Source organism: Microplitis mediator, chromosome 1 (genome assembly GCF_029852145.1).
Source record: "Microplitis mediator isolate UGA2020A chromosome 1, iyMicMedi2.1, whole genome shotgun sequence".
NCBI lineage: Eukaryota > Metazoa > Arthropoda > Insecta > Hymenoptera > Braconidae > Microplitis > Microplitis mediator.
In genome coordinates this window covers 28,369,278-28,384,186 of record NC_079969.1, presented here as the reverse complement: position 1 = coordinate 28,384,186, position 14,909 = coordinate 28,369,278, and the positions used below count along the sequence as shown (strand labels likewise).

Below are 14,909 nucleotides of genomic sequence, written 5' to 3'. Positions count from 1 at the left end.
TTACCCTCGGGGTCCCTATTTTGCTCCGCCCTTCCCAATAAATTTTCTTACCCTTCATCATTTCATTAATCAAGAATAAAATCTAATTAAATAAATTTAATGTACGATACTAAAAATTTAAATTTTTCTCGTCTTCAAAAGATTATAAATTTTTTTATAAAAATAAATGATTAAAAATCAGAAAATTGGGCCAAAGCCATCGGATAGTTTTTTGTTTTTAATTTTTTTCAATTCCGGCACAGAGTAATTATAATTATAATCTTCACTAAAACTGTTGGTGACTTCTTTGTGCCATATTCACAAGCAACATAATATCATAGAAAATTTATCACTAATTACGATTTTAAAGCTTATTTGTTGAACGCAATGACAAAAATGAATTAATTAGACCAAAAACAGAATAATTAGAAGCTTATTAAAATTTAGTGAGCAGGAGTCGCGAGTACTGAGCTATGAATTAACAATATATAATTATTATGGACAAGATTTTCGCCTCAATTTTGAAATGAATGGTTCAAATGTTTGATATTACGGCGGAAATATTGGTTTTATAAAAAAAGTTTTCAAACAAAAGTTATAGAAAATTTTAATTTACAAAAAAAATGTCTCTTATGATTTTTTTATACGACCAATATTTTTACCGTAATTCCAAAATTAAGATTCATAATGAAAGATTCAAATTTTTATTAACTATCAAAATCTTAATTTTGAAATTACGGCGAAGATATCGGTCGTATAAAAAAATCATAGGAAACATTTTTTCTAGAAAATTGAATTTCCTACAACTTTTGTTTGAAAATTTTTTTTATAAGACCAATATTTTCACCGCAATTCCAAACTTAAGATTCATAATGACTGATTCGAATTTTTGATAATTATCAAAATCTTAATTTTGTAATTACGGCTTTTTTATTAGTCTTATGGAAAAATTATAAGAGACATTTTTTTTATAAAATTGCATTTCCTACAACTTTTGTCCGAAAAATTTTTTTATACGACCAAGATTTTCGCCGTAACATCAAAAATTTGACGTCATTAATTATTGTTATTTTTCAATCAAAGCAAGAATCCTGGCTCCAATAATTATATAGATTCATCAGATATTCTATTTACTATGTAATTTAATATCATGTCATACAAATAATGTCGGCAATTAATTGTTAATAGCAATAATTATCATTATATTTATTTGTTCAATATAATTATCAAGTTAAATAGAGCAAAGGCAACTAGTTTCCAACAAATATCAATTATAAAATTATCTAGGACAATAATTTTGTTTCAAATATATATAATTAATTAGCAAAGCAATTTAAATTATTAAAATATACTGAGCTTCGACGCAAGAGAAAATTAATAATTAAAATTTGGTAAAGTTATCAGTCTGTCTTTGGTCAGTCTAAATAAATTATAAACCATCGGGTGTTCAGAAACTAAAGTAACAAGACATTCATAAATTAATCGATATTCGGTGGCTTAATCGAACCATCAGTCTTGCAAGTTTATACACATGTATATTAATATACAAGTTATATACATAAACTGATATGGGAAAACTGACACAGTCGCGTTAAATGAAAGTGCTGTTATAGCAAATCTCACAATTTATTTATCGATGGTGCTTGCGATTGATTGACAGAAACAATTTCCGTGAATTTGTTTTGTTATTTAGAGTGTTTATAAAAATGTTTGAATGCTTGTTGACGTGAAGTTTAGTCGGGATACTAAAAATGAATACGAACGGACTAAACGATAGACTAAAAACAAAATGAGTTCGGTAAATAAAATAAATTTTAAATCAAAGGAAAATGACATTCCTACGTAATGACGCAACACGTGTGTACAGACCCGTCACTGGAACGTAGGTCGCACGACGTATGTAAATAAATTGAGAGGGAAAAATAAACGATATGTATTTTTAATTCGACGAGTTGTCCGAGTAATGAGTCAAAATATTTAAGTGTCCTGTTGATTTTAATTAAAATAATTACTCTAATGAGGGAATATTTTAAATGTATGGGCAGAATGGGCCGCCCGAATACAGTACGAAAATTATTTTATTTTTTAAACTATTTCATATTAATGTGACGGCCATTAAAAAATCTAGGGCTAAATGAGCTATCTTTTTTTTTCCAAAATTTGGAATCTTTTCCTCCATAAATTCTAAAAAATGAAATGATAATGTTACACTTTAAAAAATCGGGAGTAAATCCGGATTTAATTTCACTCCGAGCCAGAGTTTTAACATTTAAATATTTTTACTCACTCAATCATTGCGTTAAACAGTGTGTATGTGCGTGTGTATGCGTACGCGTGTGTCTACATGTGTATTCGTGTGCGTATATCAGCTGTATCATTAATGTCATACGCGAGTTTTTACTTCGATTTTATTCAGTGAAGTTATGTTTTATTAATAATATTTCCAAAACTCCTTTTCGGAGTAAATTTCACTCCGAGGGGAATAAATAATTACAAATTCATGCACTCCGCGTTTACTCCGCATTTACTCCAGATTTAATTCGCATTCACTCCGCGAATTTTTTACAGCCCTGGTGAAAATTTTTCGGAATTTTCTCTAAAAAACTCAGTTCTGAAGTTCTAAAGACTTTTTCAAAGTTCTAAAGACTTTTTCAGAGTTTTTCAGAGGAAAGTCCGAAAAATTTCCACTGCACTCTAAAACCAAGTGTGTTACAAGTGTCCTATTTTAACACATATTAACTGTGTTCTATGTTTAAGGCTATAAACAAAACTATAGTTTTTTGTAGTCACTCAAAACACGTTTTACGGTGAGTTAAAAATCTATAGATTGCCTATGGCGTTTCAATGCTATTCGGCAAGTGTGTTAATTTCGACTACACACTTGGTTTTACAGTGTAGGGAGTGCATAATTTAAAATTTAAAGTAATTTGAAATGTGTGATTTTTCTTAAAGTCTAATAGGGTTTTAGTTATCCCAGATAGAATGAGAATTTGAAATGGCGCCTGACGTGTGCTGGTGCTGTCTAACGTTGTAGTGACAAGAGTCTCAATATGCCTTAAGGGAATATAAAGAATCAGTCACAGAAAATAGAATAGACCGAGGGGTAAGTCTAAAAATAACAATATGTGTTATTATCCGTCTTGTCTCTTCTTTGGCTGGCGTAGCTCAGCGAGGGCGGTTAAATTGTTGTGCCAAAAATGAAAGAGGGTGATAAAAAAATAAATTACTCTACGTATATTGTGATTGTCATTTAGATACTAAGCACGTTCGTATTTTGACGTCCAAGGAAGCAATCTTACGTCGCAGAGCTTGTAGCTGAAGAGGGAAAAAAAATAAAACTTATTGCTAAAAAATAATCCGGTACAAATTCAAATTAATATTTAACTTACATCCACGAAATAAAATTATCCAAGGAAAATACCTTTGGGGTGACTTTACATGAATATTTAATTGTATTTTAAATTTTATACTCCCGAAATCGAGTATCGATACAACCCAGCGTACAAAATTCAATTCACGGTTCACTTTTTTTTTTCTTTTTAAATTTCTGAATAATTTCCGAGATCCATTTCGCCCCGATCGCTGTAGGTCAAGGCATGAAAGGAGTGGAAGAAATATACGAGGGATTTGTTGTAAAATATTAACATAGTAAATTAAATTTTTTAATGTATAATGCGATAAAATTATGCAGCGGAAGATGCAAGAAGAATTGGCGATAATAAAGGGTTTTAAATATTTAAATTCATTAGAGCGAATAGATGAGAGTAAAAATTGAGTTAATAAGATACGTCTCGGATATCAAAGATTAGCCTAGTTTTATGTCCTCAAAGAATTCATCTCCTCATACATCTTAATTTAGTTTTTCCTTTTTGAGGCTTTAGGCACTAAGCCAAGAATTCCTATAAAACTTTTAACAAGTAGCGTGAAAAATAAGCTCACGTTTTCAAGGCTATCTAGATTTTTTTATCTTTTTCGGATTCACCGTTGGTTCTAACGAGTGAACTCTGGCGCCACCTGGGGACGGCGTCGGGTCATTAAGTAGATAAGGTACTTAGTGAGTCAGACAACGACCAGTTAGTTACCGATTGTAAATAAAAATAAAAATCAAAATTTTGAAAAATAGAATTTTATTTACGAGTGAATGTAGCAGACATCAGACAAATGGAAAATTATAAATAAGTGGGGTAAATAATTGAAAAAAAAATATTTTGAAAAAATGCACTTATTAATTTCGAAATTTTTTAAATGCGTATTTTTTTTAAATTTTATTTTATCAATTTTTTACTCTATTTATTAATAATTTTAAATTTGTCTGATGTCTGCTACATTCATTTTTATTATCCTGAAGTTAGCAGACAATTCAAAATTTTCGGATTTTTTTTTCAACAAATCAATTACAAAAAAATGAAAAATAAAAATATGCACATGTAGAAAATTTTAAAAACTACAGGTGCAATTTTTTCAAATTTTTTTCCTTTCAAATTTACCGCCTCAAATAAAATCCAAAAATAATTAGATGTCTGCTAACTTCAGGATCATGAAGTTAGCAGACAGTTTAAAATTTTTGAATTTTTGTTTCAACGACTTAATTTTAAAAAAACATAAATATAAAAATATGCACATGTAGAAAATTTGATAAACTATAGGTGCAATTTTTTCAAATATTTTTTTTTTAATAATTTATTGTTAAAAAAAAAATCCAAAAATTATTGGATGTCGGCTAACTTCAGTATCATTCATTTTTATTCGAATTGGGAAATTGTAAAAAATAAACAACAAAATACATGACCCATAAATATTATAGTTTTTTTATTTTTTGACAAGACAATTTTTATTAACAAACTAATTTTTCAAAAAATATCATTACAATATTCTAATATACATTCAAAATTATTTATACAGTTCATTTTAAAGTCTACAGTTTATAACATAACACTTTTAAAATATAATACAATACTTATTTTTAAAATATATAATATATATATTTATGTTTATCATAATAATAATTATTGTCACATCAATACTATAAATTATGATTACAACTAAATCTATACATGGCTAAAAAAAAAAGTTTAAATCTAAGTAGGCATTTAATTTGTTTTTTAAAAATACTGTTAAATAAATTTAAATGCATAAATATATAAATCCGCTAAAGAGTAAAAAAAATAAGTAGTGTAAATTTCAGACTTGGATAGTAAATTATTTGTTAATTGGCTTTCTGTTGTTATTGTCTACTAATTTTGTTTAATAAATAAAACAATAAATAAATATTTATAGGTACAGGCTTCTATGGCATAAAAATGGCGATTAATTTTTCCTATAAAAATAGTGGAATTATTTTCGCATAGAGCGTAAAATTTATTTAAATCCCTCCCTGGTCCCTAAATATTAAAAATAAATTTTTTTATAATTTTCTCTACTTGATAAATTTCTATGAAAATTCATTCGTTGTAACACTTTATCATAAATATATTTTTCATTTATTTATTTATTATTATTTTAATGGAATCTAATAAAATATTTAACTTTTTAAGTTTTGGCACAAAATTTGTGGCTCCTTTTTTTAAATACTCAAAAATTTAACAGTTATATAATTTGTCTATAATTAGATTCAACCTCAGGTAATCGTTACTTTAATAATTTATAAGAATATACCCATTACCATATTAATATTTGTCTATATATATATATTTTGTTTTTATGATCCTAAAGTTCGCAGACAATTCAAAATTTTCGGATTTTTTTTTTCAACAAATCAATTACAAAAAAATGAAAACTAAAAATATGCACATGTAGAAAATTTAAAAAACCACAGGTGGAATTTTTTCAAATTTTTTTTCTTTTAGATTTACTGTCTAAAAAAAAATCCAAAAATTATTAGACGTCGGCTAACTTCAATATCATTTTGTTTTTTTGTTTTTGTAAATAGAAGCTAAGAATTACTTAGCGTTTTGTCTTCTTAAATTATTGGGAATAATAGCCGTTATTACTGTGCCGACAGCCAAGACACAGCAAAGGGCGAATGTGGCCCAAAAGTCATTCGTAATGTCAATTAGATAACCGTAGATCATTATAAATATTATTCCAAATACTTGTACGAGTGCATTCAATAAACCAGCAGATGTACCTTCGGGTTCTGGGTAAGTCAATTCTGCGGCAAATTCAAAACCCACTGGCAAATATCCAGTCATAAAAAATCTAGAAAAATTTTATTTTATTCATTAATGTATACATTATATATAGGGTAGAGGTACCGTTTTTGGCCACTTTAGGGCCAGTTTTGGACACTTCAAAAATTCAAATAAAATAATCTGTAAAAGACCCAATTACATAATCAATTTTAAAAATGTGTCTAACGATACTTCTATCCCACTATTAAAGTGAAAATTTTATTTTCCACTTCTTCATTAATTAAAATAAGGGATTAAATGTCCAAAAATGGAGCAGTGGCCAAAAATGGTACCTCTGCCCTATATAAATATGTGCTGAGCAAAATTTTAAGAATTTTTTTTTGACTATTTTTGATAGAGGTCTAAAAATGGGCGCGCAAATTTAAACTTTTGAAAAAGTGCTTTTTTGAATTCGTCAATGGATTCGATGGATTGAATAATGAAAATCGTAATAATGGAAAAATTTAATTGCTGAATGAGTTACGCGAGTTTTTCCAATAATTCTTTATTTATTATTCATCTCAAGTTAATCAAACCATTGAAAAAAAAGCTATTAAATTTTTAACGGATAAAAATAGCTAGAGTCATTTATAAACCATGACCTTTTTTTAATACTTTTCTTTATTCAAATTAGTATGCAAATTCTTTTTTTAATTCTGAAAATATGAAAAAAAATTTTCAGTGTTTTTAAGCTTTTCCATTTTGCCCGAAATTTTTTTTCAATTTCGGGCAAAATGGAAGAGCTTAAAAACACGGAAAATAAATTTTTTTTATTTATTAGTCGGCAATCTAAAATTTTTTTAGTCCCTATTTTATTGGTATCAATATTTGGTGATTATTACGTACCCTAATAAAGATAATGTTACATAAAATACTATTATTGTTCCACTGTTTAGTATAAATGTAAATAATATCAATCCTAATAATGAAAATATATAGACCACTAGAGTCGTTTCTCTGTAAAAAAAATTAATAATGATCAATTTTTAATTATTTTTGGTTACAAAAATTAAATTAACTGTAGATAATTGAATATTTACTTGAATTTTCGAGTTTTGTCGAGTATTACTCCACATAAAACAGAGCCCAACATACCCGAACAAACAATTGCGAGTCCCATACGACCAGCATCTTCTTCAGATCCCTTTGAAATTTTTAAAAATCACTTAATAATTAAGTTTCAAATTTTCAAAAAAATAATATCAGTATTTAACACCTACTGGAAAATGGGTATCGATAATTCGAGAGAGCAGAGTACTTATAGCATAGAAAATACCGACATTTATCCCATAACTCATCAGCAGCATCATGTACCCAAAATTCAACCCGAGTCTCTTTAGCGAGCGTAGAAAATCATCCGATTTTTCCAACTCATTCTGTACAGCCTGGACTGGACTCGGTGGTAGTGGAGGTTTCGCTTTGAAGACTGTTGCAATAAATAATTAGTTTGTGACTAATAGATTCTGCAAGATCAGTCCAACAGGAAAACTGTTTTATACTCACAGAATAATATCAGGAAAAAAATAACAGTCGTTATTGCACAATTCATGTAATTCATTACTCTGAGACCGTCTCCAATGACTGTTGGGTCGTCGCTGTTTTTCACCAGCATAGGTGGGAACAAGAAACCTATTGCGATACCCAGCTGCAATTATAGAGGATTCATTTTTAGTGGAGACGTTGTTGGAGGCGGAAAAATGGATGGGTAATTAATTATAATTACGGAATAGTTAAAATCTTAGATCGACATGTGTTACGTAATTCAAATTATTTGTTATCGTTGATGAATAATGAATTCAAGTTCAGATATTATTACTCGGAATAACTATAATCAGATTCAATTTACTCACGGCAACGTGTCATAGTATGGGTTTATTTTTATCCGTGTACGGATGTCTAGACTAACTGAGACAAGAGAGAAAATTATTCATGATCAAATTGCTGCTCTACAGGGATACAAAATTCGCATCAATTTCAATGTATTTTATATATATTTATTTTTTTTTTATTTTATAAATAAATTTCAATAAACGACTGCAAGCCAACGTAAAAAAAATGTTTTTACTATATATGTATGTTAGGGTGGTTGTTAAAAATTAAATTTTGTCAGACGGCCAATAGAAAGCTGTTTTTGAGCGAAAAAATACGTGGGAAATTTGATTTTTTCTTTTTAAGTAAAAAGAACACGTGCCTCAGAAATCAAAGTTCATTTTTCGATACAATCGCGGTTTTTTTCAAATATCTCATGAAATATGCAAATTAAAGGAAAAAATCATAGGAACAATTTTGTAGGAAATTAAATCCTTGACAAAAAAGGTCTTGTTTATTTTTTTTATAAAATGTGTATTTACGAAGATATTTTAAAAAAACGTTTTTTAGATCATGAATTGAGCATTTTGATGATTACAAATTTTGAAAATAATATTTCTTTAAGAATATAGAAATTATAACAGGTATTAATAATTGATATGTTACGAGTTACGAAGTTGTCTATATTTAAGAAAAAAACGTTACTTTTGACATTCGTTATCCTTAAAATGCTCAATTGATAAGATCTAAAAAAGTTTTTTCAGAATATCTTCATAAATACACATTTTATAAAAAAAATGAATATGACCTTTTTTGTCAAGAATTTAATTTCCTACAAAATTGTTCCTATGATTTTTTCCTTTAATTTGCGTATTTCATGAGATATTTAAAAAAAACCGCGATTGTATCAAAAAATGAACTTTGATTCGTATTCTATTTACTTCAAAAAAAAAAAAAACCAAATTCCCCGCGTATTTTTTCACTAAAAAGAAGCTTTCTATGGGGCGCCTGAGAAAATTTAATTTTTAGCGACCACCCTAATGTATGTCTGTATTTTCAAAAATTTCTATGCATAGAAAGTGATTTTGGAAATTTTAGTAATTAATTTCTTAAATTTTTGACAGAGGTCAAAAAATAAATTTTGTTTGACGTAAATTTCCGTATTAAACTTTAAGCTGTTCAAAGTTTTTAAAAATCCAAATCTCTAGTTATTTAAGTTTACAAGAAAGCTGTACCGGAAGTAGCGCTGATCGATTGAATAAATTTAAACCGTAATTCGTGAGGCAGCCGCACACAATATAAAATGTTTGGGAATAAATGAGTGTGTGTTGTCTGGTCGACTGGGTGTTAAAAAATAATTGGTCCCCTTGAACTTTAAAATAAATAAAGTCAATAAAACGAATCGAAGGCAGAATGCAGGAAAGCTGAAATATTTTTGAACTTCCGTGTTTGCTGGGTAATTTAATTTATTAAATCAAAGGCAGACGGGATTCGATACCTTGAGCAAATTGAATCATTTATTGTCATTATTATTATTGCTATATCGTGGGAATGTATGCAAGTATGAATTATATTCCCTTGTGTTGATACGCTGATGGAAGGGTTCGACCCCTTTGATGGCGAGCTTGTTTAATATCAATAGTAAATCTCTTACATCAGTGATTACATCCCATTAGTTAAACATCGCGCCAAATTCTCCTCTATTACGTTTATCAATTAACTAAATTGTTAATTTAATTAATTACCACACGTCTAATTGATATTTGAAAAAAAAAATGACTTGTCAAAGTTCAGAAGTAAATGAATATTTACTTACTTGGTTACCAAAGACACCGATACTACAAGCGCTGCTGACTTGGTCTGGACCAAACCAAACAGCGGCGAGTCTAGCGGGTACAGATAAAATAAAACATTGACTTGAGGCGACGATTGTTTGGCCTATAAATGCTATCCAAAATTGGTCCTGGCCAACACTGAATACTTTCACCCATGAACCTAAAGCTGTACCAAATCCACCAGCCAACGCTGCATATCTTAGGCCCTATAATTAATATCAATTATAGTCTTTAGACAAAAAAAATTCCTTAAAAATTAGTGGGAAGTAAATGTACTCTGGCATGAAATCGATGAAAAAATTAAACTGTCCAAAAATTATATTTATTTCAGTGAAAATTTTCCATCAAAAATTTGAAAGTCATAATGAAAGAAAGTGCGATTGGTTTTTTCAAAATATCGGTGTAAATATTGAATTTTCCGAAAAATTGAAAGACACCTTTTTTGTAGCCCTTCAAATTTTGTACGAAAAAGATATTATAGACTTTTTTCAAAAACTCAATAGCCATCGAAATATTTCGAGTTTAAAATTACCCAGGACTTTTGACCGTTCATTTGAGTCATAATGAAGAAAAGTGCGATTGGTTTTTTGAAAATTCCGGTGTAAACATTGGATTTTCCGAAAAATTGAAAGACATCTTTTTTGTAGCCCTTTAAATTTTACACAAAAAAGATGTTATGGACTTTTTTCAAAAACTCGATAGTTATCGAAATATTTCGAGTTTTAAATTACCCAGGACTTTTGACCGTTTATTTGAGTCATAATGAAGAAAAGTGCGATTGGTTTTTGAAAATATCTGTGTAAATATTGAATTTTCCAAAAAATTAAAAGAAACCTTTTTTGTAGCCCTTTAAATTTTATACAAAAAAGGTATCTGGTACTTTTTTCAAAAACTCGATAGCTAGTGAATTATTTCGAGTTTAAAATTGCCTAGGACTTTTGGCTGTTAATTTGATTCGATCGAAATTGAATTTTAACGGGAGTAATAATCGAAAATACTTACATATCGATCCAAAATATAACTCGCGGGAAATATAAATGGTATGTATGTTATCATGTAGATCATACTGGTCATATCAACCGGAAGAGAGTTTTCAATCTTGTAGTATTTCATAACAATATTGGTGATAATACTGTACTGGATCCATTGCATCGCATTGGATGCACTGTATATTACAAAAATCGCCAGTATAAACCATCTTATTCTATATATTTTAGTTTCAACAATCTGTAAATAATACCAGCTATTAAAATATTATTAAGACAAAAAAATTCATTTTTATCACTTGAAATTTTATTTTATCTTCGTAATTAAAGACATAGCGTTCGTTAATCTCATGATTAATCTCCACGATAAAAAGTCTGTTTATGTCGCAAGCGTAAAAATAATGAAACAAAAAATAATTATTTTTTTCCTGGTAATTAAATAAATTAAATTTTCGACTTATTAAAAATATTAACAGTAAAAATAATTATATTTTAATTAATCAATCAATTTTTTTCACTTAAAACAATGAGACTATTGATTCAATTGGTCTGCAGAGCAATAAATTTATAATGAATGAATAATTACCTCTGTTGGTTGAATTCCGCCTTCGACAGCTTTTACATAATCCGCGGATGCTCTACTCATTTTGAATTATTTTTAAAAAAATATTTAAAATAGTAAGAGCCGAGTTTGAATTTTCGTAAATGTCAAGGTACCTGGAAAAATCGATTAGACAAATTATCTTTACGATCCCATTTGTTTGAGACGGAAGTGAAATATTGCGGAAACTTTTCGCTATCGGAAAAATGGATACTGTTTTTTTTATACCATCGGGAATCTACGAAACGTAATACGAGTTAATGACGAAAATAAAATTTTAATTAAATCTACAGCACGCTCATTATTGGACTGGCTGTTGTATTGGGAAAATCGATAGATACATAAATTAATTTATTAAAATTTAACTAAAGAAACTATAAATAGAATTTAATATTTAGGTTGAGGTAAGACGCGGAATAATTGCTCGGAATTATTATCATTATTTTTTTTTATCTTTTTTTATGGAAAATTAGACTAATTGTAGTAGACTTTTACTGCATATGTGTAAAGCTCTTTGAGGATCGTTCTGTTGTAAAGGCTTTTTGAATTAATACCAAAATTTATGAAGTGGTTTCTTTAAAAAAATTCACGTTTCTTAGCTCTTGTTTCTATTTTTGACGAGCATCTTTTTTATATTTTTGGTAAATAAAATAAAAACAAAGCGAAACAAATCTTTTATATTTATTTTTACGAACAAAGATATATAAAAATATGAAAAGCTTTGTATTCAAATTTAAAAAATTGAGTATGTGAATTCAAAAAAATTTTTTAATAACTACGACGGTAAAATAAATTCGAAAATTTTTAAAAATCGAACATTGGCTTAAGAATTTAGATTCTTTATTAAAAAAAAAAAGTTTATAGTTTCAAAAATTAATTTAATTTGTATCTTAAAAAGAAAAAAAAATATTTTTGGTAAACAAAATAAAAACAAATCTTTTATATTTATTTTTACAAACAAACATATATATGAAAATATGAAAAGTTTCGTATTCAAATTTAAAAAATTGAGAATTCAAATTTCACTAAATTTTTGTTATATTTCCGGCAGTAAAATAAATTCAAAAATTATTTAAAATCAAACATTGACTTAAGAATTTAAATTCCTTATTAATAATTAAAAAAAAAAAAATATTTTTGGTAAACAAAATAAAAACAAAGTGAAACAAATCCTTTATATTTATTTTTACAAACAAAGATATATAAAAATATGAAAAATTTTGTATTCAAATTTAAAAAATGGAGAATTCAAATTCCTCTGAATTTTTGTTATATTTCCGGCAGTAAAATAAATTCAAAAATTATTTAAAATCAAACATTGACTTAAGAACTTAAATTCCTTGTTAATAATTCAAAAAAAATTTATAGTTTCAAAAATTAATTTAATTTGTATCTTAAAAGAAAAAATTTCTGCGTAATAGATATTTATACCAGAATTTATTAACCTTATTATCGGTGTAGTATATTTTATGATCGATTAAATAGTTGGTAAATTATTGGAAAAGTGTTTGAGATGCCAGTCCTTTCTTTAAATAGATTACCAAAAATATTTACGTCACTAATAAATTTAAATCAATATCAATAAATAAAATAAAACGAATAATTACCTTTGTAATGATTTATTTAAAAATTAAACACAAATTTTTTCCACCACTCACACATCCGTTCATCAGAATTTCTAGCCCGCGATTTTTCTAAATATCCCAAATTCAGGTACGAGTTAAATTGACTATTGACCTAGTACTTTTCCCGTTTCAAAATTTGAAAAAAATATTTCGTCAACGTTTAGATTTAAATATTCATCTCTCAATAAAATAGATTTATAGTTAAATAATTAATAACAATAATAATCTACTATCACGTTTACCGCTGATTTTATCGATCAATGAGTGATCAATCACATCAATAAATCTTACTTTAAATACTTGAAATATTTAAAGACGAGATTATAAAAATATCCTCAATATTGTTTCCGTTTATTCAGTCAATAAAAAAAAATATATATCTTAATCTTTTAAAAAAAAAATATATACTAAAAGTGCATTAAACTCAGATAAATAATCAACGATTCGAAATTAGGGGAATTAAAAATTTTGTATTTTCGAACCACGACTTAATTACTTGTTAATTATTATTTCATTTTAAGTCGTTTATTAACGGAATAAAAACGATTTATTTATTAATAATATATGTGTCTATATAAATTTTTTTGAAAACAATCATTATTTGAGCCAGTGACTCTCAATGATTTGTAAGTTTTTAAGTATAATTTGAAAAAAAAATTTTGACGAGCTGTTATCGCGGTAAACGTGTGTTGATTGAGTTAAAAAAAATCAGTGGTGACCGTCGTGACCGTCAGCCCGGAGTGTTAACAATAAACTGAATAGCGGCGTGAAGAAAACATGAGGATTTGTCAGTCAGCTGAATATTATCAGCTGGTTGTAAGCTTGCTCATGATGGTTCCCGACGTTGTTGTCGTCTTTTGTGAGCATTTGTGTTGCTTCTGCGCGCGATACTCCATTTTAGCCTAAGACACGCGCACTGATATCACGCGATAATTTAACTGGATAACGTTATTCTTGTTTTGTATGCGTGTCGATCACCGGTTATATTTTTTCGACTTTCATTATTCACTTTTGACAGTTGATCAATAATTTATCTTAGGGTCTAATTTTTGGTTATTTTTACATTTTTTCCCCTTATAATATTTTATTTTTAAAATAACAAGTCATTTTTTTTACTTTAAATCCTGAGAAAAAATTGATATTCAAAATTTATCAATTACTTTGAATAAAAAAAAAATTTGGAAATTTTTATGAGGAATTTTCATTTACAGTAAGATTAACTATGGAGATTTATTTACCGAATTTATATATAAATATAATACTCTGTAATATACAATGACATACTTAATTAATGTCAAGTGAAAATAAATACTTAAGACAATAATAATAAAGCTATATTTCAATCTCAACCCCACTCTCAATTACCGCTTTATTATAAAATATATTTTCTCATATTTATATATTTTTCATTGAACTTTTAATTCAAGTACAATATCAAGGCTCTTGATATTTAAGGCATTCCCCCATGAAAAAAATTTATAAAAAAAATATATGAAAAATATATTTTAAACAGCTAACTTTTGGCCGATTTTCGTATATATTTTATATATTTTTAATAGATTTTTTTATAATTTTTTTTCATGGGGGTTATCAAGTACAATATCAAGGCTCTTGATATTTAAGGCCCCCATGGAAAAAATTTATTAAAAAAATATATGAAAAATATATTTTAAACAGCTAACTTTTGGCCGATTTTCGTATATATTTTATATATTTTTAATAGACTTTTTTATAATATTTTTTCATGGGGGTTATCAAGTACAATATCAAGGCTCTTGATATTTAAGGCATTCCCCCATGAAAAAAATTTATGAAAAAAATATATGAAAAATATATAAAAAGTATATTCTAAGGGGGATAGCCACTGTGAAATTAAAATAAAAAAATTTTTTTTTTTATTAAAT

General features: G+C 27.3%; 1 protein-coding gene across 1 annotated transcript; it reads right to left on the bottom strand.

Annotated features, from left to right (window-relative positions):
* Window positions 1-4,921: 4,921 nt before the first annotated feature.
* On the bottom strand, window positions 4,922-13,841 carry LOC130669859 (feline leukemia virus subgroup C receptor-related protein 2). Its single transcript, XM_057472998.1, has 9 exons — window positions 12,988-13,841; window positions 11,366-11,496; window positions 10,796-11,020; window positions 9,775-9,999; window positions 7,653-7,794; window positions 7,370-7,575; window positions 7,190-7,293; window positions 6,996-7,106; window positions 4,922-6,177 (listed from the first exon to the last, which is right to left on the bottom strand). Exons 2-9 carry the CDS (start codon window positions 11,423-11,425, stop codon window positions 5,919-5,921), a joined length of 1,332 nt encoding a protein of 443 aa, XP_057328981.1. The 5' UTR covers window positions 11,426-11,496; window positions 12,988-13,841; the 3' UTR covers window positions 4,922-5,918.
* Between the last annotated feature and the right edge of the window lie 1,068 nt (window positions 13,842-14,909).

Bases quoted from the DNA above. Each gene is read 5' to 3' on its own strand.
- LOC130669859 (XM_057472998.1), bottom strand. From the start codon at position 11,425: ATGAGTAGAGCATCCGCGGATTATGTAAAAGCTGTCGAAGGCGGAATT. The intron at 7,795-9,774 runs GTAAGTAAATAT...CTATAATTGCAG, and splicing joins TCGGTGTCTTTGGTAACCAA to CTGGGTATCGCAATAGGTTT. The intron at 7,294-7,369 runs GTAGGTGTTAAA...AAAATTTCAAAG, and splicing joins TTATCGATACCCATTTTCCA to GGATCTGAAGAAGATGCTGG.